The following is a 24,802-nucleotide window of genomic DNA, read 5'->3' as shown; positions in this document are numbered from 1 at the left end:
TAACATATAGTTTGAAAATGTAATATTCCAATACACACAAACTTGTATTATATTAAAAATATAATACATAATAATGTATTTACCATAAAAACTATTTTTCAACAAATTCAAATTTTGTACTATATTTTGCATATTAAATAGAAAATTATGATTACTCAAGCAGTCAAGCAAAATTATAACTATAGAAGATAGAATAATAATCCATATAAAATATGTAAAATAGAGATATTAAATATTAAATATTAAAAGTGATATTTTAGCAATTGCATACACAGAAATTATCCATGGGTGAGGGTATAATAAATGTGTATATAATGTTTTTTAAACACCTATTGACCCCCTCCTCACTCCTATGTGTATGCCACTATATAGATGCATAAAGTTGGCTTAGTCGTCCATAATGACCTCATCAATGTATTTATTATTTTTGTATAACATGAATACTTTTGATATTTAGGTGCAATATTTTGTATTTAATATTATAGTCTATAGATACCCATAGGCCATAGGTTTGATGATTAATATTCCAATATTCTTTATGGTCAAATTTGGCACGTGAACATGTGTTTATCACCCACACATAATATGTCTTATATAGTCATTTTTATCCACCTACAACCAGCAATGGTGGTCTTTTGAAGGTCATATGATACTAATAGTAACTTTGGTTTTGTATTTTTGGGTTTTAAGAAATTGCATTTAGTATTTATAAATTATAAGTTAATAAAATAAAATCACCAAAAAATGTTTGGAATAAGAGTCAAAATTATACACATAATAAGCATTTTAAATTGCATGTATTTACAAAACATATTCAATAAAATATTAAGAAACAACTATAAAGTATAATATTAATTTAACTTTTATTAACAGCCTTAACTACAGGTTTTTTAAGAACATTATCTTCTTTTTCAAATGTAAAAGGCTTATCATAACCTAATATACGTTGATAATGCATTACATCATCAAATGCTTGTGGATCTACGAATAGAGGGTATTTTTTTGCATAAAATGTGATTGTTAATTTCTGTGTCAAAGGCAATCTTACTTCAAATGGTTTAAATTGCACCTGAAATTAAAATAAATATTTTTAGTTAAACATTTGCTTAAAATTAAGAATATAGCTGTTTAATCAGTTTTATTGTAATACATTAAACTAATATAATAAATACAATAGTAATTCTTACATTTTTTTTATATATTAATCATGTTAATTTTCATTATAACATTATATGTAGTAATTTTTTTCCATTAGTGTACTAGTAATAATGATCATTGAATAATTAAAAAGATATTTTTTTAAGCTTTTAAACTTAACTAGTCGGTTATTTTTTTAATCAACTTAATAACTAACTAAATTATTCATTATTATAACTTAAGTTATTCTAATTAATTAAAAATATTCCGGTATTAAATTGACACTAAATCGTTTTCTACTACATAATTGCTTAAGTCACAATGCTAGTGTGTAAGTGATTGATAACATTTTTAACATAAATAACTTAAATAACTCAAGTTATTTTGTTTCATTAACTATCCTACCTTTGGAAAATTTATTAAACAGAAAAATGTACATACTTAGTTTAATTAAAATTAATTATTAATTTAAAAAAAAAAAGTTATCTTGTTTAACATTTATTATTTAAAAAAAATAATGTACTATTTATAGTTTTACAAAATTTTGAAATAAAAAAATGAAAGGATGTCATGCACTGGTCAGAGAGAAAACAATTGATGCATTGATATTCTCATAAGAAAAACAGCTTATTTGTATGCACTAAAAAGTGTACTTCCCAAATATCTTATAATTTGTTATCAATAAATAATTAAAATAGAATTAATATTTTCATTGTAAATGATGCCAAATGGGTTATCATTGTTCATAGATGCTGAATGACAACATTTGGTGTCATGTACCTTGATATTAAATTCACTATAATAATACAATATATGATTAAATATTATTGGTTTTTTCAGTTTTTTGTTTAGTCTCCTACAAGTATTAATTCAAATGTACTTTTAAGTTGTTTATTGATATTTTAATTTCAGTTTAAATCACAGTTTTTTTTAGCATCACAACAAGCATACTTAAATATGATACACATTTTAGGATATCTATTTTCTACAAGGAAATAGCCTTAATCTAAAATATATTACTAATACTTGCCTTCTTAGGTTTTAAGAAGAATGAAATAATTGTAGCATTGTACTCATCATTTTTTTTGTTATATTCAATTGATGTCACATATTTTCTTGTTACCATATGAATGAGTACTGGTGTAATGAATGTAAAAAATCCTGCAATGGTACATACACCAATAGTGGCTGCTAAGCTACTGCCCACTTCTGCAGCTTTTTGTATTACCATTGGTTGAATACATAGACCCACAGCACTGGTCATAAATGAAACAATTTTTAAGTTACGGATTCGTGGACCCAATGTTCCAATATAAATGTTTTTCCATTCCGCGTCATTAGACTGAACATTGATACTGTTAATCTTGGACTCGGTAGATGACTATAATCAGGTAGGTACAAACATTAATATATTAATTGTAAAACTATATAAATTCAGTACTTACGTGTTTGTGGAACACTGCAGCAGCTAAAGGGTTTTGAGTATTTATTTTGTTCAAACAACTTCTGAACTGTGAAATACGACAAGTACGAAATACGATTGACGAATACATGATTATACTATGTGGATAAAAATAAAATAAAATACTAGTAACCGTTGGAATATTAGTAATAAACGTAAATTTTTATTATAGATGTGTTGTATTTAATATCATTAAATGTTAATACAAAATTTGAACAATTAATAAATTAAAACAGAATAATAATGATATTGATATGATTTTTTTATCACAATAATACTATATACATATAGTTTATATACTAGAATAGAGATAAGGAATCGGAGACCGGGCGTCGTAATTCCTATACATATTATTTATTAATTATTATGATTTATGTTCGGTTCTACAAGTTTGAAAATTAAATGAAATTATTTTAAAAATCCAAAAATATTCTCTCTTAAAATTTGGTAAAAGTAGTTTTAAGTAGTAGAATAGTATTGCTGTATTGTAGTTAGAAAGACGTAGACAGTATAATATATTAATATTACATACCTATTTCCGACTTCCGTAAACCGCGAATTTTAAGATATTATATAATTTGTAACGTAAACTAAAATTAAAAATTACCAATTTTTTTTTATTATTATTACATTTCAGTATTTAAGAAAACCAAGACAAGTATTATTAACTCGGTTAACCATAAAAACGAGCCGATAATGAAATACAGTAAATGGCAGCGCCATCTAACGACAAAAGTAAATGTTATAGTTATAACTTTTAATACAATGGTTTGTAAAAGGTCAGAGATTTTCAACAAAAATGTACTAATCTTTTGTCAATTATACTGATTGACCTAATCATGCAATAATACCTTTAAAAGTTTATTTGAGCTTTAAGCTTATCTACTTAAAATCAATTAAGTCTAATTTTCAAATTTTATTCTCCAACTCCTTTAAATTTGGTTTAAATAATAAAAGTTTATGAAATTTTAAATGTTGATTATTCGTCATTTAAATTATACGTCTTAAAATAGTTTACTCAAATAGACATATTATTATAAATTAAAGAATTCAAATCAATTTTCAAAGGATTTATCATATTATTAGACCTACTTCTCCGGTAGGCTTGAGAAAAAGTACTAGTAGGTACGTAAAAATAAACATTCATTTTTGAAATAGGTAAAATAAAATAACAAAATTATTATTGTTAAAAAATAAATTCACGTGAGCTTTTATAAAGTAAACCTGGAATATCTGATTGTTTAGCATTGCCTTTAGGGTAATTATTTACGATTTTTTAATAATATAACTATTGATATCAGAATATATGATACATTATCTTAAAACCCGTGAATATAATATTAAAAAAACAATTAAATTAACAGTTGATTCTTTGAGATGATTCAACGACCATAAGTGATCCAATAAGACTCGTTTGATTCATTGATCCGCGACCCGCGTGTTACGTGTATGTGCATTGTGTATTGTGTAAATTTAGGCAAATATCGGCATATCGCACAATAACAATAATAATATGGTGTTTGCAAAAATTAATACGTAAACACTAACATCTCAACTTAAAAAAATTACCATTGTAGTCGAGGCCTTTTTTTTCACCAAATAAAAAAACAAAATACTCATTCATAAAATATGATCTACACTCTATATAGTATATATATATAATATAAAGGATATATCATTGTGGATTAATCCCAAGAAGAACACGTTTTATCTTTTATGTGACCTACCGATTTTCCGTGAGTGCAAACGGGTTGTTGATTTCGCTAGGAGATAGTCAATAAAACCGTAATCAATGATCTCTATACACCTCCGAGGAATTTCATAGTACTTAAGCCGCAAAATGCCATCCCCCATAGCGCGGACCATAGCGTCCTCCTCTGTCCGTGACAAATGTACATTACTTATAGACGGTTAGAACTTAGAAGTATGGTAAGTGCATAAGCTAGTACTTTGCTCAATAGTTGAAGTTGTCACGGTTGGAATAAACCATTAGATAGTATTAATAGTATTATATGATGTATAGACGATATATAATAGTTTTTAAATAGGTATTTAAGTGGTTACTGAACTGATCACTATAAAGCATCTTGTATGCTGAAATGTTTATTACATGTAACATGTTTAATACCTACATGACTACACGAATAATAAGATAATCTTATAGTTTTTATAATAGAGACTATATTATATATAAGATTCTCTAGTCTTCATGGTTATTAATTAGACATTTGAACATTTCCGTAAACAAATAGTACCTACGATTTTGTGGCATCAGATGGATAGTAAATTAGCAATTAATAATATTACCTTTAACTAATAACTTCCACCAAAGTTAAAAAGTAATCCACAGAGCACTGCAATGTAGAATATTAATGATGGTCGATGGATTATAGACATTTAGTTATAACTTATAACTAAACCTCAATAGCCATGGTACCAACACCAAGACCAAGGCATGACAAAATATTTTTTGTCATGTACCAAGGTGTATTCTTAAGAAACTGTCGACGGTTAAGGATAGAAAAATATAAAATATAAATATATTATATAACAGGGGTGGCCTAACCGCGGCCCGCGGGTCACGCAGTCGCATCATAGACTTTTGCGGCTCGTATCGTATCTTAACATTTTTACAAAAAAATTTTTTAATATGAATTTATGTGTGACCTTTTTTTTCTTTACATTTTGGCTCTTCCATATTTATTAATATATTTGGTGGCTCGCGAGTCTCTTCTCGCTGGTCACCCCTGTTATATAATAATCGTGGAACCAGGAACCTGCATATATTATTATCATTTAAATATCATATCAGGCGAGAATATTTATCTTTTGCCATTGTTACCAACAAACTAGTAAAGATAACAAAAATACAAAGCAAAACAACCCAAAGAAAAACACCTATTGCCTTGCCACTCTTTATCACGTGCTCTTTATATATTATCATAGACCTTATACCTTATACCTTATGAGTATATTATGTCCTGCTATTCTGTGATATCACTATCACGATAGCCGTACTGCTTGTTCGCGTAAAATTTTTTCATAGTCTTAATGTTTTAGACTTTAGTTACTAGTTTACTACTTACACTAGCATGACAAAATAGATATTTTGTTATGGTTACTACTACTAGTTAGTAATCTGGGTTTAATATATTAATATGTTTGTTATTGGTCAGCTTAGGTGTGCTCACCTTTATATTGGATATTTATAAATTTTAGATTATGTTAATTGTTTATATCATGAATTTTTTCACTGCAAAATGAAACATGTGAACACATCAAATATATTCTTATATTACACATTTTTAGATCCGGTATAAACAGCAATATTTATTAAACTTTTAAATGAATAACAGATAGAAAGTCAACATTGTTCCAAGTCACCAGGACTGATGGCACTCGGTGATTTCTGTACGTATACCTACATTCTATAGTTGAAAGTTGAAACTATGTAGTGCTATGATTATTTTATTGATATTAATTCAAAGTACCTACTGAGCTTATTATTTAATTTTAGAATACACTAAGGCAACTTTAAAATACATCTTTTAAATTTAAATAGAGTATTTCAATAAACTATTGGATTATGGGTATTCGTTTAGTATGTGACCAACTACGCAACTAGGACGCATGACCTACTGGACCGATAATTAAATAATAAATAATTAAAAAACAGTTAAATTAAAAATCATAAAATTAGGTTATTATATTATTACAGATTTCATTCAATATCAGTCAATAAAATACCAGTGTATAAAAAAAAATGTCATAAAATTATTTTATCATAAATATTATATTATGTTTGGTAATACACTTTTTGTAAATCACTTAAAAATTTAAAAAAAATTGTATCTTGCCTGTTAATAGATTGATACTATGCCTCAATTAAATGATGTGGCAGCATTAAAGCTGATGTTCTATGCATTTTTTGTAGGATTTTAGTTTTTAATACTCACCATGAACATGTGGTACATCTTATAATGCTGATTTTTCGAATTTCTTAAGTGGTTTTTATAGACATTAATTTCAGGGGGGGTTAAACAAATTTCCAATCTTAAATTTCAATTAATTATACCATCAAAATCAATGCCCAAATCAAAAACCAACCATACATTTCAGGGGGGGGGGGTTTAACCCCTAAAACCCCTTTTAATACGCCACTGTAAATTAGTTTTGTTATTTTGTGGTAATATTTTTGGTAGGTCACATACTAAATGAATACTAGATTATGTTTAAGAAAAAAAAAATATTCATTATTTCCAAATGTACCTAATAATAAATGTAATTATTTTTTCTTAAATAAATTTGATGAAATAATCTTTATTTTCTCTCACAAAAATATTATCTGTTCTAGTTTCTGTTTTTTTAACTAAAGATTTGATAGTTTAATACTAAGTTTCTTGTGTAAGCTAAAATATTTAAGTAATGATTTGTATAACAACTTATACATTTATTTAGTCTTCAATTTTACATTATTATTTTTTTAAATTTACTTTAATATTAAATACTGTTATAATATATACACATAAATTGTAATTAAATCATAGCAAGTATATAATATTATTATAATTTATATTTTAGGTATGAAACAGTTGTCCTAAGATTACAAATAATTGAAAATTACTAAGAGTAGGTTATACCTACTGAAGAATTAAAAGTTTGTTTTAAAGTATCTTAGGGTATACAGAAGTCATATATTGTGAAGAATCTTATTGCAGATGTAATGGATTAGTCATTAGTGGATTACTGATATGTGACATTGTAACAACCAAATATCAATAAATACAATATCTAATTCTAAATATATTTAAGTAACATGAATATAACTTAAAGTTTAATAGTATTTAATGTTTTCATTTTAAAACGGAAAATAATAGTATAGAAAGAAATTATTGGAAAAAATAATTATTTCTAAATAAAAACTCTAAAAGAGAACTTAAATAATTCTAAAAACATGAATGAAATATTAAAAAGTGACATAAACAAGGTTAAGACTGAATTTTCCACGTTGTTACCTGCTAAAAACTCACAATCTGAAGAATTAGATTCAATAAATTGTAATCATATTAAACATATTCCAATTGTAAATAAACCTGTTCAAGGTGATGTATGGAATGTATATGTCTCAAATATAAATTCATTAAAATTGTTTCATGTACAGAATATTGAAAATTATGAATATATTCAATCAATTAGTTCAGAATTAGAAAAATATGTTTCGACATCAAAAAAGCTTCCAAAAGTAGGAAATTTAATTGCCGCACGTGATTACAATGGTTTTTGGTATAGAGCTAAAGTACAAAGCATAACTGAAATGGGACTTTATGTATGCTTTATTGATTATGGGATTTCTAAAGTATTAGTTACAGATTTTAAAGATCTACCAAAAGAATTTATCAGTGTAAAACCGATGGCTTATCGTTGTTATTTTAAAAGTGTATCAAATGAAGATGATAATCAATTATCTGCTCTAGATTTATTTGATTCAATTTATAAATTCTACAGTTCTTATCAAATAACTGCCACTTTTTTAAGCAATAATGATCCATATTTCGTTACATTATCACATAACGGAAATAATGTTTTTGATATTTTATACAATTTAGTTTGGGAAGGTATTGTTCCTAACATATCTGAAGATCCAATAAATTTTGCAAAATTTAAAATGTTGAATGAAAAATATCCAAATTCTAGGACGACAGTTACCCATATTGAACCTATCTTATCCATGAATCATTTTTATGTTGAAACCGAATTGAGTTATCAAATTGGCATAGATATTAGAACTGAAATTGAAAATCAGACAAAGTGGATCCCGGAATTACATCCAGAAGAAGGTCAAATAGTGATTGCTAAAAGTACGAATGATTTAAAATTATATCGGGCAAGAGTTATAATGAAATATGATGATCGTGAAGAGTATAGATGTTTTTTAATTGATTATATTAAATTTGAAAACTGTTCTGAATTATTTGATCCTAGTGATTATCTACGAACAGCACCTCCAGTTAAAATACACTGCTCTTTAAATGTATCAAAAAATGTTAGCAGTCACTTTCTTGAAAGCATGAATCTTGCTTTTATTAATGAAATAGCTGATTGCATTGATAAGTCAAAAACCATGCACATAAAAAAAATTGGCAATCCATGTGTAATAGACTTGGAGATTGACGACTTAAATATCATTCAAGTAATTAAACCTTGTGAAGTGAGAATGATCCATGTTTTGAATTTTAATTCTTTCAAAGTCCGGTTGAATTCACTCGGAGCAAAAAAAATCCTAGATGTTCTAAACTCTACTAAAAAATGTATGATTGTTTCCAACCCAGAAATTTTCAAACTATATGTAGCTAAAATTCAAACACAATACAAGAGAGTAAAATACATGGGTGAAAATAAAACAAGCTTTAAAGTGAAACTTATAGACGAAGAACATCAGAAGATAATAGTAAATGAACTATATGCACTTCCTAAATCAATAATAAATGTGAAAACTACAGATTTGTTTTGTTCTCTTGAATTAAATAAAACGTCTTATTCTAACAAATTGTTTGTTGAAATTTGTAATAATGGTAATACAAAATTTAAAATGGTTATCATTAAAAGTAACCACATACATTCTCATATTGTTAAACTTTTTTTAGAATCAAAAGATATTACATCAATAATTTGTAACCCACCTACATAAGGATTTTTTTTTATGTACAAATTTAGAAACATTGACCATTATTATTGTGAAGTGAATTATAATTTATACAAATATCTATTCTGTAATAGTTGCATTTTGCATATCATAGCATATGATAATAATAATTATTGACTAGTGACTACCATGTAGGTATTTTATTTAAATTAATCACTTAATACTTATATAGGTACGGCATGGTTTTTGGATTTTTAAAATTGTTTTATCTTTTTTCTAATATTGTGAATTTTATCTGTAAAATGTATATTTTTTTTCATGTTAATTGAACAATTGTTGTTATTATTATAATTTATAAATATATTTTTACTTTATTGATATTATTTATTTACTTAATTTGAATTGTAATTTTATCTCCAATTTATTCAATGAAGTGAGGCATTAAGTTTTTTTCCCATTGGAAAAATATTGAACTGTATTTTATGTATTTATAAATTAAGTGCAATTTTGTAATGATATGCTGACATATAATGATTGTAGTAATTGCATAGTAGTTTAAATATAATAGATTAATTATGGTCATGTTGTGCGTAGATAATGGTTAATTTCAATAAACATTTTTCATCATCACAAATTAAGAAACTGATAAAAGGGATGATTTACATTGTAAAGTCACATAGAAACTTCACATGTGTTTGCTACAATAGGGTTCAAGGTGTGTGACTTTTCTAATGTGTCGATAGAGACAAAGGGTGGCCTAATGAGAGTTTCTGTCACCAAGGATAAAGCTAGATTTTTGGAAACGCGGAGGCCTTTGATGGGGCTGACCATGGGCATAACTAGGACTAGTATGGGGGCTAGAGTCCTAGAAAACCAAAGTTAAAAATAACTTGAAGGATAACTGAGGCTAAAAAGTAAAACCTTATAGGGGGCTAAATACATATACAGGAGGGCTAAGCCCCCCCTAGGGCCTAGACCCCCCTAGTTACGCTGAAGGGGCTGGCATGACCAGGTCATTTTTCTTATCAATGCATACGCACCAGACTCATTAATAACATCTCTCGACACTGAATCCGACTAGCGAAAACTAGGCTTGTTTTTGAACCTGAAAAGTCGTTTTTTTTTGGATTTACGTGTCCAGATTATTTTTTATTTGTGTCGCCTCACCACATCACTATAATATATATATATGTATTGCCAAGGGCGCCCATAGGAAAGTTTTCAAGGGGGGAGGGGGACAACATTTTAATTTATCAATTTAACATTATACATATCAAACCGGAAAATTATGAAATAAAAATATTTAACCAATTAACCACGAAAGTAATTTATTGAATTTGTAATTAATAAATAACATAAATTGGACAACCAGGGCGTCACACCCGCATGTGTTGTCTCTGTCTTACAAGTACGTACGTCGTAACATAGCAAATTTGCGCTCAGCAGATCATGTTTAGCTCCGTCAGTTTAAAAATTAGAGTGAATCGACCTATCATAACGGAGCTAAATGTGATCTGCTGAGCATAAATTTACTGTTACGTACTTGTAAGACGGAGACAACACATGCAGGTGTTGCGGCCTCTTAAAACAGTAATAATATTTTTAAAATGTTAATTTACAAATAAAAATTGTAAATTTCTTTTTTTAACACCAAATATATTTATTACTTGTTCTATATTCATTATTTTTATCATCAATTTTTTCCCTATGTACGTTTATTATACATAATACATCAAGTCTATCTTCACTCATTGTAGATCTGTCTTTACTCTTCGTAATGTACTGAATGATCGTTCTACAGTGCATGCCGTAGGTCAATTATTATCCATAGAATAAAAACGAAAAAGCATGTTGTTATTTATAGTTGATAACCTGGTTTGCCACAGCCCACAGTAAATAAACCGATTTGTCATGAAAAAATTAATAATTATAGATTTTCATATATTAAATTAAATTTTTAAATTCTATCTATCTAAGTAAATAGATTCTGATCAAAGTAAACAATTTTCCAAGGGGACATGTCCCCCCCCATATTGGCGCCTTTGGGTACTGCTACGAATCAGGTAAGGTACATAATTATATTATAACATACTGTACTATATTATTATTATAATTTAGACGTAGATTCTGTATTCGGTGACCGGTGTAGGTACTTGCTTATATTCTAGAATACTTGACTTCAAGATCTTTCCAAAGATCAGGAGAAAGGTGATAGGTGATAGTGTTAAACTGAAATCAATACTTGGTAGGTGGTTTTGTTATCCACTTCTCCAGTAATTTTAAGTGAAGGGAAGGATCCCCACAGACCTGATGGCTGATACTATCACCATAAAGGCTTGTGACCCTTTACTATTTTACTATTATTTAAATTAATTTTATCTTATTTAATTTTATATTTCTTTTATTTCTATTTTTACGTTATTACAATGTGTAACATCATAATATGTTTAAAGCGTCCTTTGGTTCATTATTATGTATTTATGTTTAATCGCTTAATGCTCATCACTTTTTAGGAGTTTAGACTTAAAACCCCATTTTACTAGCTAAATATTTACTGATATTCAAAGAAACAATCTTTAAGTGAAAATTAATATTTAAAAAATGAGTATTAACCACATTGTAATACAGGAGGAGTTGAACATTCCTGTTGGCTGTTACATAGTAATTTAGTCAGTCCAGTGGCGCCATGGCGGTGTCAGGTCTTTTTTCTAGGGCAGACGTGACAAAAATGGTGGGAGGGGGGGAGAATACTGGTGCCCATAATCTGGATCAGAATCAGAATTTTCTAAAATTATATTTATACTATGATAACCATACAATCTTTTCCGCGAACGGCACAAAATATTATATTATTACGTAAATTTATGATATAATTATAATGCTATTATAATTTATAATATAGACATAATAATTTATTGTACTATTATTATATTATTTAGGTAGGTTGAATCAAATTTTGTGAAAACATTTCATTTATTATTTTATTAATATTAAATTATTTTAGTAATTTCTATATATAATATATAATATTATATTTACTGTAAAAGCTGATTATTAGGAACACTTTTGGACTAACACACTTGTTGTTACTTGTTTCAATACTTCGATTGATTTTCAATTTTTTAATATACGACCGGACCTTAAACATTTTGTTTTAATAAAGGGAATGTTTCAATATTATCTTTGTTCCTAATAAGTGGCTTCTACTGAATTATTGGTATTACTTTTGACTTTTGAGTCTGAAATGTGAATAGGTATGGGTTTGTCGTTTGTAGTATGAAGTGGCAACATACTACGGTTATTATAAATGTTTTGAAAAATCAATTGTATATAATATGAAATGTATAAAAATTAATAAATAATAATAAACGTAAATTTCCATTGAAAAATATTTTTGGATTATAACAAAATAACAAGATTTAAATTTTAAAAATAAATTCTACCCTGTGCATTACCAAGTAGAATTATTTTAAAATAAAGATTAAAAAAAAAGGTATGATTAAATTACCATATCTATTAGCAGGTATTTAGTTTTCAACACTCGTTACTGTGTTTTTATGAGGATGAATGTTTATCGAAAAAACAGACTGGCAACTCTAATGTACCTTTAATAGCCTATTCATAACGCCGTAAATAAAATGATTTTAGTTTTTTTTTCAAAATTATTATTTGTAGAAATTAACTTACAATAGATTAAATTATCATTTTCTATATCCATATTTAAGTTAATTTTAAGTAATTTTGAACAATTAAAATTTTTTAATTCTGTTTTTATAAATAGGCATGTATTGACTATTGATAAAAAAAATTTATTTTTAATCAAAAATTTTAAGATATAATTAAGATTCCACACAAGTGGTTCTCATAAGTCTAATGATATCAATAATATATAAACACATTTTTTTTTTTTATAAACTTTGATAAAATTTGTAAATTATTTAGTTTTTAAATTTTTACAATTTTTTATTTTAAAAGCTAAAAATTGAAAAGTGAGTTCAAGTTTCCTAATAAGTTTTTCTTATTTTCATTGCATTAACAACATTTTATTTATAGACATTTGAAGTTCAAATTTTAATAAAATTGGATATTTTAACAAAAAAAAACAACGATTTTATAATTTATTTGTAGTATCTTATTTAAATTATAATAAAAAGTAAAAATATAAATCATAAAGACTTGAAATTTTTCATCATTATGTACATACTACATATATTATTTTTTACTATACAGAACGAATATAAATTTAATATTTATAATATTATAAAATATTTAGATTTATTTTAAACCATTTAATATGTATACCAATAACTTATCCACACCGTGATTTGTCACTTTCAAGTTTCAAGTGTAAATAAATAGTATTATAATAATTAAGAATTATATAATAAATTCAATGATAATAGATACAATTTATAGTAGTAAGGTAAATTTTAACTTACTACATCATGAATTTATTAAAATTTATAAAAACCGTGATATAGATAATATAACATATATTTTATATTAAAATTAAAATTAAACAATCGATAAAATACACCAGAGTGCTATCAAATCGAATGTATTCATTTGTATAATATTATATAACAGTACAGTGACACCTTTATATAGTAGACAACCATGGCCCATAGGGAATTAAAAAATATCTACTATAGGGAAACGCTATAGAGAATTGGTTAAACATATACGATATACATATTATACTTACATTGAAATAGGTATATTTCGAAATATTAATTTATTATTTATTGTATATATTATATATTATATGAATGTAGTAAAAAGTGGGTATAAAAATGTTTAATGTTTATGTACAATAAAAAAAACCTGAAATCTTTTTTGTATACATTTTTCCGCTTTTCATAATGAATTTGCAAATTGGCTACCATTGATAATACGATCTCATCTTCTTTATTTTTAAATTATTTATTGTTTTCCAAATTTCTTCAAACATTAAATTTTAATTGGATAAAATAATTTTTATGTAACAGTTACTGTCTTGTTTAAATTTATGCGTCTTTGGTCTTTTTTTAAATATTTGTTGGTTATTTAAAAATCAAAAGTGCAATTAACGGAAGTATGAGTTTTTGTATTCGAAATCAATTGGGGATTGTAATCAGGAAGAAGCATTTTCCGTTTACTCAGTTGTGTATACAATTAGATCTTACGAATGAAAACGTGACTTGTAATTTTCATCTTACCTATGTATAATATGTACAAATAATAATTTAAAAATAAACGAAAGCGTATATTCTTGTTCACACAAATAATCGATGTATTGCATTTATAATTTGTATCATTTACCACAATTCTATGTTTATAAATACGTAACAGTATATTATGATTTTTTTTTTAATTGTTGGTAAGTAGATATATTACATATTATACAATATTGTCTTTGAATTTCGATTGTTTTAGTATTAATAATTTCTAATAGTTGTTATAACTTATTGCACTTAAGTATAGCACTTTATGTAAAGACCTATTTCTCTAATTGCCATATTATATTTAAATACTGAATATTACGAGTACGAGTACCTATATTTATATTATATATACACGAGTAAATTAATAAATAATTTAGATAGAAAGCTACATATAACATATATTAGATATAATATAGTGATTTATAGTTCATTTTTTCGTCAATTTCGTTTCATTTATGAATAAATCAAAATATTATCACTTTATTATCTAGTCTCTATCTACTATCAATTATCATTACTTGTACTTAATATAATAGGTACCTAACTGTATGTCTAAATGCTTGTTAATTGAAAATACTAGAAAAAACCACATTGTGTGCAATGACATAGTCTTAAGACAATACCTAGTTGTTGCATAAATTGAACCTCAATAATATTATAATTAGTGATTACAATTTATCGATTTGCAATTCATTAAATTTACAGACCGGGTTATAACGTTTTTAATATTATAATTGTTTTTACATATTCATAGTTTGTGATGTGTATAATTTAATTATATAAATTAAAACCTATAATAATTATTATCTTAGCGACTTAGCCAATAGTTGAGAACTTAGTAATAATTACACACATTTCAGGTTTTGTTTTTTAAATATTGGTCAGTGGCTTCTGTAAAAGTTAATTCATTTTTTAGAACCGAGGATTAGTCATAATTATTAGTTGTTATTAATAGTTTTGAAATTTGTAACGAAAATATTACATATTATTATGTTAAAATTATAATCACATGGTCATATTTAATTAATAATATTGTTGTACAATATACTTTATTAACGTTAAAAAAGACTAATTATAAGAGGCGTAATTAAAGGCGTAGTAAATAGGTATCTACCTACAACTTACATTATATAATATATTATTATAATGTCTGCTATCTGGTTTATACACTATTATGGTATATAAACCGTTAATCATATACGTCCATAACTATAAATTATGTATTATATTATATTTATCATTTAGTGCATATGTATGTGCATGATAAATATGAATTATTGTTTTGAAAATAAATAATTATAAACGTTTATGTGAAAATATTTATTAGGCATCGAGTATATATTTTTATAAATTATAGAAGACGTGAAGTAAAATTAAAATGGCGTAATGAACTTAATATACAAGTTAAAGTGAATAGAAATTATTATACCACAAAAATGAATTAATTACAGTTATTTTTATATATGCATAATCTACTTATATATCAGTGGTCTAGTAGTATTTAACCTTTTTAAGTAGAGAGCTACTTTTAAATTTTAATCTCAAGAAAGTTTCGAAAGCTGTTTGAAATTGTAATATTCATAAAATAAAATAAATATTTTAGGCATACTTTAGTCAGGTAAGAAAAAAGGGAGCCGCTTATTGAATGATATTAGTTATTATTTTAATATATTTTTATATTATAATTATACTATAATGAAGATGAAATACGATATAAAATTTATCATTTTAATAATTTCTATTACACTAAATTAAAAAAAAAAATAAAATAAAATGTTTACTTATGATTTGAGTATACCTATAATAATTGTGTAGTGTTTTCGTATTAATGGGTGGTATAGTTCAACAGATGAACTTCGGCCAACGAATTATACAAAATATTAAGTATATGGTAGCTCGTAGTCTATAGATTATAAAATTATTTTGACCATTTTGACAAAATTTCAGAGTTTGTGCTCAGATATATATGGAAAGTCTAAAAAGTTTTTTGAACCAAGTACAAAACTATAAAAAGTGCTGCTATATCTAATCCACCACGGGCGAATTTCCCATCTCGGTTAAATTAGTTCATAAAGCAAGATACTACACCGATGCTTTTCTTGTGAACTGAGGTACATTAAAATCGAGATACGGGCCAATATATAGCCGTATTTTAAGTTTGTTAATTTTTTCCTGGACGAAGATTATTTAGCTAGTACATTTATAACATTATATTATATTCATATTTACAGTAGTCGAATTTAAATCTTAAAACTGTTTTATATTATACATTTCAATATTATATTACATTTGCATACACGAATATGTACGCATCGAGCGATCGACATAATGTTGTATACGTGGATGAAAAAAATTGAATGTGGATAGATTATTTCCAGAGGGCATTTGTTGACCTAAAGTCAGTCCTGTAGTATTCAATAATGTAATATTGTTAATGATAATTATCGAGTATCACAAACTATCTGAATCGTTATATAATCGTAGTATTTGATCGATAAAACGCATAAGTAATATTGTGTTTGTTTTTTGAAAGTTACACAAGTACATTTCCGGTTTCTGGTTAATAAATTAAGAAAGGTTAACATGAAATACCTTTATATCATTATAGTCGTTTGAATTTAACATTTTTTAATACACTTGCCATTTATAAAATATTACTTAAAAATATAAAAAAATGTGTACTTGTGCCTGTAGTCTGTGAAAATGGTGCAGGGTTTATTATTAGTATAAACGCGTATTATATTCTATAAACATTTTAATGAGCACGATGATCGTTTTAACCACCGGGTCCTCTATAGATATATCATAATATAATAATATGGTACGAGACATGTTCACCAATTGATTTCAAAATTCTAAATCTCAAGAATTATTTATTTCTATATACAGGTAATATACGCGACATAGACATAAAAACGGTGATCATTGTAGATCATAATACGTTTCAATTAAGCGTGCAGACGCAACTGATAACACATACATTTTGTCGTAGAATATACTATGACATATTATCATACCACCTAATAACTATAATACAGTATGGTACCTATGTAGCTGTCAAAGTGTCACGAACATATATTGCGATTGAAACTTCGCTAGTTGTACGAATATATAAATATGTATATTGTGAAAAGTTAATTACACGGCTCAAACCTATGTGTACTATTATACATTAACTTATATGTGCGTGTGCATATATTATACTAACGTCTCGTCTGTCGTCGTCCGCGACATATATAACACAATAATAATACATATAGTGATTGATGTTAGGATGTGTCGGACGTATACCTATCGGATAGGACGAGAGCTCGCTCACAACACACACACACACACACATACGCATCACATAATATGGTTACGATTTGTAGTTTTCGCTGTGTCGCAGCATTACGTAATGCCGGCGGGTATAAGGTGTTCTCCGGGTAGCTCCTCGTACTAGTATACACATACACACACTCGAGTATCTCGCAGAGAAAGTTCCGATGACCGGACCACGGTTTGCTTGCTTTACAAACCACACCTGTTTATTTATTTTTATTAATCACATCGCAGTCGAGCATTATGATAGTATAATAATATACGCTGTCGTATATATATATTATACTCGTTCGGCGCGCGATTTACTGTATATATTATATTATTATAGTCGATTTACTGCCGTGAGATGACGGTTCTCCGTTAGATATACGACACTACCGGTTTTTTGGCGAATTCCATATCCGCGCGTCGCGGTGGGAACCCAATCCAAGTAGTTTGTCTAGCGATGAGGTAACGCGAGTCGTCGTTGTCGTCGTCGTAAGTTACTACTCTACAATCTACATTATAAAATATTATGTGAATAAAACGATCTGTGTGTGCGTGTGTGTACATCGTAGTTGCGATTGCCGCTGTCGACGCTGCGATGTCCACGATCGCTGCGGCTATTGGAGCGGTTATTAACCTAGTTCTCGGGATATTTTTTCCATTTTTTTTTTTTTTGTCAATATAGACTCAAACTATAGTGCAACCGAGAAAATGCCGATGACGAAACTCTGCGCGATAGGTCAACTGTAATACGCACAATTCATGCAATAACAAAATATGCTTCCATCATTATGTTATATACATATAATATGGATGGTATACACACACATATATAATAATGGCATAACGCATGCGACATACATAATGTTTATTTTATATTGCACTAACATTGTGTTTATGCAGGCGGCTCACTGCACATGTACCTGTCAGAGAAAACCAATTTCCCGTGTCCCAACATAATACACAATATATAGATTACAGGTAAAAACAATGCATATCTATATCACTACTTACTATATTATATAGTAGGGGTGGCCAACTTACAGCTCGCGAGTCACATCTGATTCATGTCATTGTTAGATGCGGCTCGCGTGTTATTTATAAAATTAAAATATACTCATTATATTATTATTATTATTAAGAATTTTAATCTTTTAGATATTATGCATTTATATAAAAAAAAAATTAAATTATATAAAATATTTCTACAAAGATTTTGATTCTTTGTATTATTATATTTATACATGTGGACCGCGAACTTATTAATGTTAACCGCCCCAGTTATATATAGTATACGTATATAATAATCGACACATTTGACTTGTATAAGACCCAAGTGAAATTATATCCACCACGACTCTTGTACTGTAGCTGTCATCTTGGTTAATAAATTATAATAATACGTAATATTATTATTGTTATATTATGTTGTCGGCATTCAGCTTACACACAAATAAAGAATATGAATTTAAATATTTAATACGGCACGAACGATAAGTTATTTATTATATGTATACATTATATATAATATTTTTTAATGTGAGAATGGATGACTTAGAATTTATAACAGGCATACCCAACCCTTTTCTAAGTTCAGACTTTATTTGAAGCTTATATTTATACTGCGGGCCATAAAATTATGCTTTTAATTACTTTTTCTTTTTTTGGTCTTAAATATTATTTTTTGTAATTTAAAAATTGATTAAAAAATTTTTTTATATTTTCGTTAGGTGTATCGGTGTATGCCTGACCTATAATATCAATATACCTACTATACTCATCTACAGGTCACAGTTGTATATAAATGAGTTTTAAAATTTGGTACGAAATCTTCCAAAATTTCTTTTAAGTTTCCCAGTATTGATAAATGTATATATATTATTTTAATATTATGTATTATAGTTCGTTCGTTATTATACGTATAATTTTTACACAACGTTAAAATATATTTAACATATTTTAATTATTTGTTATAAGTTATGACTCATAACTATTAAATTCGAATTTTCCGAGTGTGTCCCGAAATGATCCTAATTTAATATTTCTAGTATGTCCGGAAAAAGCTAGGTATCACCCGAGTGTGGGGCTCAAGGAAAAATGTCATATTTTGATGTATCTCAAGTGCGTCCCAGTTTATTTAGACTCTATATTATTATTTATTCAATTATTTTGGCTTACAACTACATATATGTATTTAAAATTTTGGGTGAGTGTATAAATATTTTATACATTTTATAATGTCTATGATATATAATTTATTTATTTTTGGTCGAATTTTCAATTATATAATTTTCACATGATCAAATCTAGAGATTCGTTTATAGTTTTGTAAATTTTTTATTATCTTTAATAAATTAATTTTTTTAAATACCTAACTGTATGATTAGAACATTAAATCAACATTTTTGCGTTTATTTTAATTTATTTAATATATATTTGATAAGACGGTAATGTTATTTATGAATAGTATAGGTACCATAATAGTATAGTGTGGGCTATTGTGCAAACAATATATAAAGTAATTTTATAGGTACTATTACAGTTTAGGTATTATCAGTGATAATATTATGGATGCACTTGGGATATACCAAATTTATTAGCGATATTATAGCGGAGGACGGTGGTAAACTCTCAAATTTTAAATTTAGTAAATTCCCCTGATAGTAAAATTTCCCAGATCAACATTGTGTTTAACTAATTAAATATGACAGTATGACACCAACCAAGTTGAAAATGGCTGCGTTACAATTTTGGATTAGTTTTTATTGATCTAAATGAAGTAGGAAAGATTTATGTATTCACATTAGATGCAATAATTTTTCCATAAAATTAAAAATTAGAAACTTTTGCTTTGTACTTAGTTTAGATGTATATTGATAAAAATGCAACATATAACCTCCAAAAATGTGAGATTTGGCATCATCGTCAACTTCAAAAACAACCAGTGTTTGTAAATCCGTTTCATTCGCATTTAAATTTATATTTTTCTAGTACTCTCATTCGTTTCTGTTATTATTTATACTACTTACTATTATTATTTATTTGTGTCGTACAGTGACGTAGCTAGGAATTTTAGTTGGGGGGGGGGGGGGCAAAATTTCATTATATTAAGTCAAATACACAAGTATATTATAGGTAGTAATTATAGTAATTAATTTCAGTAAATGAAAATAATAAAATAAATGATACAGTATAGAACTTAATACTATACAACTTCATATACAACTTCAATATACAGATTTTTTTTAAATTACCAAATTTTGTTTAAAAGTTAATTTTGAGAGGAGGTTGGGGGGGGAAAAGCGCCTCCTTTGCCCCTTCCTTAACTATGCCACTGTTGTCCTATAAGATTTTAAACTGAAATATATATAACAACTCAAAGTTACCATAAACAAAATTAAATAATTAAAAATTTCATACCAAAAATAAAGAAAAAAATCAAATCACAGAAAATTATAAACTTTAGAAACCAAAAAATTGACACCTTAAGTTATTTTTAAATCTATATGTTCATGATATTATTATAATGTACAAACGAAATTATTACAGACTCAGGGACAGATTTGGGCTATTAAAAAAGTACGATATAGATAACATGATGCATTCATCCGACGCAATTAAATTCTGTAGTGCGTATTGATTAAAATTTAATTTATAAAAACGAATGTTATATTCGTTGTTTAATCATTGTGAATATTATGATTTATATTATTTCTTTATCGAAGATCACATTCTTACTTTACTACAAACAAAATAATTGTGTACACTAATTGATTTTTAACATCATTAGACGTTTGGTTAAACGTGAAAGTGATTAAGCTTACACAAAACTAAATGACATATTTTATGAATGTGCACCTATATAAAATAGAAATTCCAAGATTCGACTCTTTATAGGACTGTATTATAAACGGATAAGTAAACCATATAGCAGACTTGAAATATAAATAAAAACATACAATTTTATTTTAGAGTACATACTAGTTCTTATTTTATATTTTTATTTAAATGAGTTTCTTTTTAGTTAAAAAATATGGTTAGTATCACTAATATAAAATGTCTATCAATAAATTGCTTAATGCTTTAATCATGTATGGTACATTACTTATGTCAATAAGTATTATTGTCTTTGAGTAGTTTGAGTATTAACGTTAGTCAATAGTCAATATATAAGATATATACATATACATATATATTTGAATCAGATAAAACTTCTTGTACCTTGATAACTTTATTTAGTTACAGTCAATTTTCACAAATTAAAAGATAGAGGTATAGATATATTATTTATACATTAAATTATTTTCGTCTATCTTTGTACAACACCAACACGAGTACTTTTAATCAATATGTTATTTCGTATTCTATAGATTTGAGATTTTTTCTGAAAAATATTGTATGTGTACCTACTTTAATATGGCAATAATTAGATAAAATTAGTATAAATTAGATATTTTCAACGAATATATTAATTTACATATTATATAAACATAAAACACAAAATGCGTATACTATATAATTTTGTAGTTTTTTAGGGTAAGTTAAATGCGTATCTACAAAGATATTTAACTTTATGTTTGTTGATTAAATTTTATATTTTATATTTAATATATAATATATATTTAAGATTATGCAAATATTAAGTAGGTACTAATTTGTAGGTATATTTAAAATTTAAAAATTACTACCTATAATTTTCACATTTAAAAATATATGTAGGTACTTAATGTTTAACCAATTTATAATAGTAAATTATTTGGCATTATAAATCATTTTTATATTATAAGTATGTACTATGTATTCAATTTGTAGTTATACTTCTGATAGTTAGGTAAATAGTTAATAGTTCTGAAAAAATAAAATCATTTTTAAAACAATATATCGTCGTTTATACATTGTTTAATACAGCTTCCACAGATTTGAAAATAAGTTTTTATTACTGAATTGGATAAATTTAAATACCGAGACGGATGTACTGATAAAACTACCATAATACTACTTAGCTGTTATTTTCTTAAATATAACGAGCATATAATATTCTATAACAAGAAACATATCTACAATGGAATAATTTACATACGTGAGCTGAATTAATTAAATATTAATATAAATACCAATTGAGTAAACATTGAAAATAAAACAGCAGAACTGAAAATACTATACTATAATTTATAGTTATCTTATGGGTGGATAATTATAGCTACGGACACGGTATAATGATACAATATGAGATTTACAAAAAAATCATATAATTTAAAAAATATTTTATAATGATCTACTAACCTTATTTATTCCGTTTTGGAACTCGTTTTGGATAATTAATATTGTTTTTATAAATCAAAAGTTCTGTTTAGGTCTTGATGATATTGTTCTCCTTTTTATAAATTGAACTGTTTGAGTGGTAGACATTTGATGAACCTAAAACCAAATAATTTCAACAATTTCTGTTAGGTATATATTTGTCTATCATATTTATCATTATTCATTTTGTTCTTTAAAATTGAATAAATTATATGTTTTTATATAAATGGCCAATGATATTAGTAATTTTAAATCAAAAATGAAAATATTAAAAAAAAACTCACTTACAAAATAACATTAAAAGTCTAAAATTACAACACAGACATTCGAATACGGCCGTCGGCCATCAAAACACAAGTGTTAACTAACGTAGTTTCCGTATTAAGAATTTAAGACATGTGTAGATGTGCAACTATGCGAGTGTAGGTACATATAAATATAGAATATTGTGATTGATAAATAATAATAATATTACATACTAAGTAATTAGATAGACATCGGTATATTCCACAGATAAAGATAAGATAAAGTTGAATTACACCAAAATTATTATAGATCACATATTATATTACTACCTCAGGTATACTGATATGGGGTATCTAATATAATGATTACCTACGTACGAGTATAATACTATAGTTTCAACATTTAAAAAATAGATCGTATAAATCTAAGTATTTTAATACCTTTTATTATATATTAACATGTATATATGTTATAGCATTCATCATAATAAAACTAAATTAAAATGGTTTAAAATATAATATATTATTATATTATAGTTAATGCGGATATTAAATTATTAACTTATAATAATTTATAGAAATTACTACTGATAGGCACCTATTAAACTAAATTGTGTTTTGTCGGTTGATGTATTGAATAATTACATTAAATAATTATGCATTTATGTACAACGAGTAGGTATATAATATAATTTCATTCGATTACAGAAAAGCAGGGGAAAATTTTTTCAAACTTTCACACATAATGCGTCCATTTAAGTTCCTTGATCACTTAATAATTAATTTGTAACATCTAATAAATATTTGAGTGTATTAAGGTTGAAACATAGAAGTGAAAACTTTAACAACGCTGATCAAAATGTATTTTCATTATTCTTATTATTTGTGTTTTAATATACAAATAATTTACATTAAATAATAATTATTTAATTTTTAACATACCTATACAAGACCATTTTTAATATCGTATAAAACGGTCGTGTTGGGAATGATTTAGTAATCGACTGGTTAATCTGTGTACATATTATTTTTTGTATAATACATTTTAGATTAATTTGCTCAAAGAACAATACAGTACAATAAAGTCATAGCTCGAGGATAATATTAAATTTACTTTGTTGGAACAATGATTTGCGTAAAAAATAGTTTTATTACATTATATTTTTATAAGGCAATGCGATAAGTTGTGTTTATTTTTTTCGCAAACTATGTAGTTAATTTATGTTCTATGATCTACTTTTACACCTTCAATTTCAGGATTTTTATTTACTTTATAAAAAAAAAACAAAAAAAATGATCACCAACAATTTAATTAATGAATATAAATTATATTGGTACTGTTGATTATTTGTGAATACTTTATTTAATTATATTTATGTATGTTTCATGATGATTATAAAGTAATACAAATTCTAAATACCTAAATATGAATATCTTTTTTCTTTGAAATTATTATGAATATTTTATTTTTAATACGTGAATGGTATAGATATTATTACTGATA

General features: G+C 26.1%; 2 protein-coding genes across 4 annotated transcripts; one reads left to right on the top strand and one right to left on the bottom strand.

Annotated features, from left to right (window-relative positions):
- Positions 1-778: 778 nt before the first annotated feature.
- On the bottom strand, positions 779-23,470 carry LOC132916895 (transmembrane protein 70 homolog, mitochondrial). Of its 3 annotated transcripts, XM_060977327.1 has the most exons (5): positions 23,342-23,470; positions 23,036-23,170; positions 2,583-2,697; positions 2,168-2,518; positions 779-1,069 (listed from the first exon to the last, which is right to left on the bottom strand). In XM_060977327.1, exons 3-5 carry the CDS (start codon positions 2,688-2,690, stop codon positions 857-859), a joined length of 672 nt encoding a protein of 223 aa, XP_060833310.1. In that variant the 5' UTR covers positions 2,691-2,697; positions 23,036-23,170; positions 23,342-23,470; the 3' UTR covers positions 779-856. The 3 variants fall into 3 exon arrangements, with proteins under 3 accessions (XP_060833310.1, XP_060833309.1, XP_060833308.1); XM_060977326.1 differs by lacking the exons at positions 23,036-23,170; positions 23,342-23,470 and adding an exon at positions 3,132-3,290; XM_060977325.1 differs by lacking the exons at positions 23,036-23,170; positions 23,342-23,470 and having other exon boundaries at positions 2,583-2,856.
- On the top strand, positions 5,684-9,623 carry LOC132916894 (tudor domain-containing 6-like). Its single transcript, XM_060977324.1, has 2 exons — positions 5,684-6,010; positions 7,181-9,623. Exon 2 carries the CDS (start codon positions 7,554-7,556, stop codon positions 9,285-9,287), a length of 1,734 nt encoding a protein of 577 aa, XP_060833307.1. The 5' UTR covers positions 5,684-6,010; positions 7,181-7,553; the 3' UTR covers positions 9,288-9,623.
- Positions 23,471-24,802: the final 1,332 nt, after the last annotated feature.

Source organism: Rhopalosiphum padi, chromosome 1, assembly GCF_020882245.1.
Source record: "Rhopalosiphum padi isolate XX-2018 chromosome 1, ASM2088224v1, whole genome shotgun sequence".
NCBI lineage: Eukaryota > Metazoa > Arthropoda > Insecta > Hemiptera > Aphididae > Rhopalosiphum > Rhopalosiphum padi.
This window is presented reverse-complemented; position numbering and strand designations above follow the sequence as displayed.

Excerpts from the sequence above, each read along its gene's own strand:
- LOC132916895 (XM_060977327.1), bottom strand. The coding sequence starts at position 2,690 with ATGTATTCGTCAATCGTATTTCGTACTTGTCGTATTTCACAGTTCAGA. Across the intron at positions 2,519-2,582 it reads CTGCAGTGTTCCACAAACAC|TCATCTACCGAGTCCAAGAT; the intron begins GTAAGTACTGAA and ends ACCTGATTATAG. Across the intron at positions 1,070-2,167 it reads TCTTCTTAAAACCTAAGAAG|GTGCAATTTAAACCATTTGA; the intron begins GCAAGTATTAGT and ends TTTTAATTTCAG.
- LOC132916894 (XM_060977324.1), top strand. The coding sequence starts at position 7,554 with ATGAATGAAATATTAAAAAGTGACATAAACAAGGTTAAGACTGAATTT.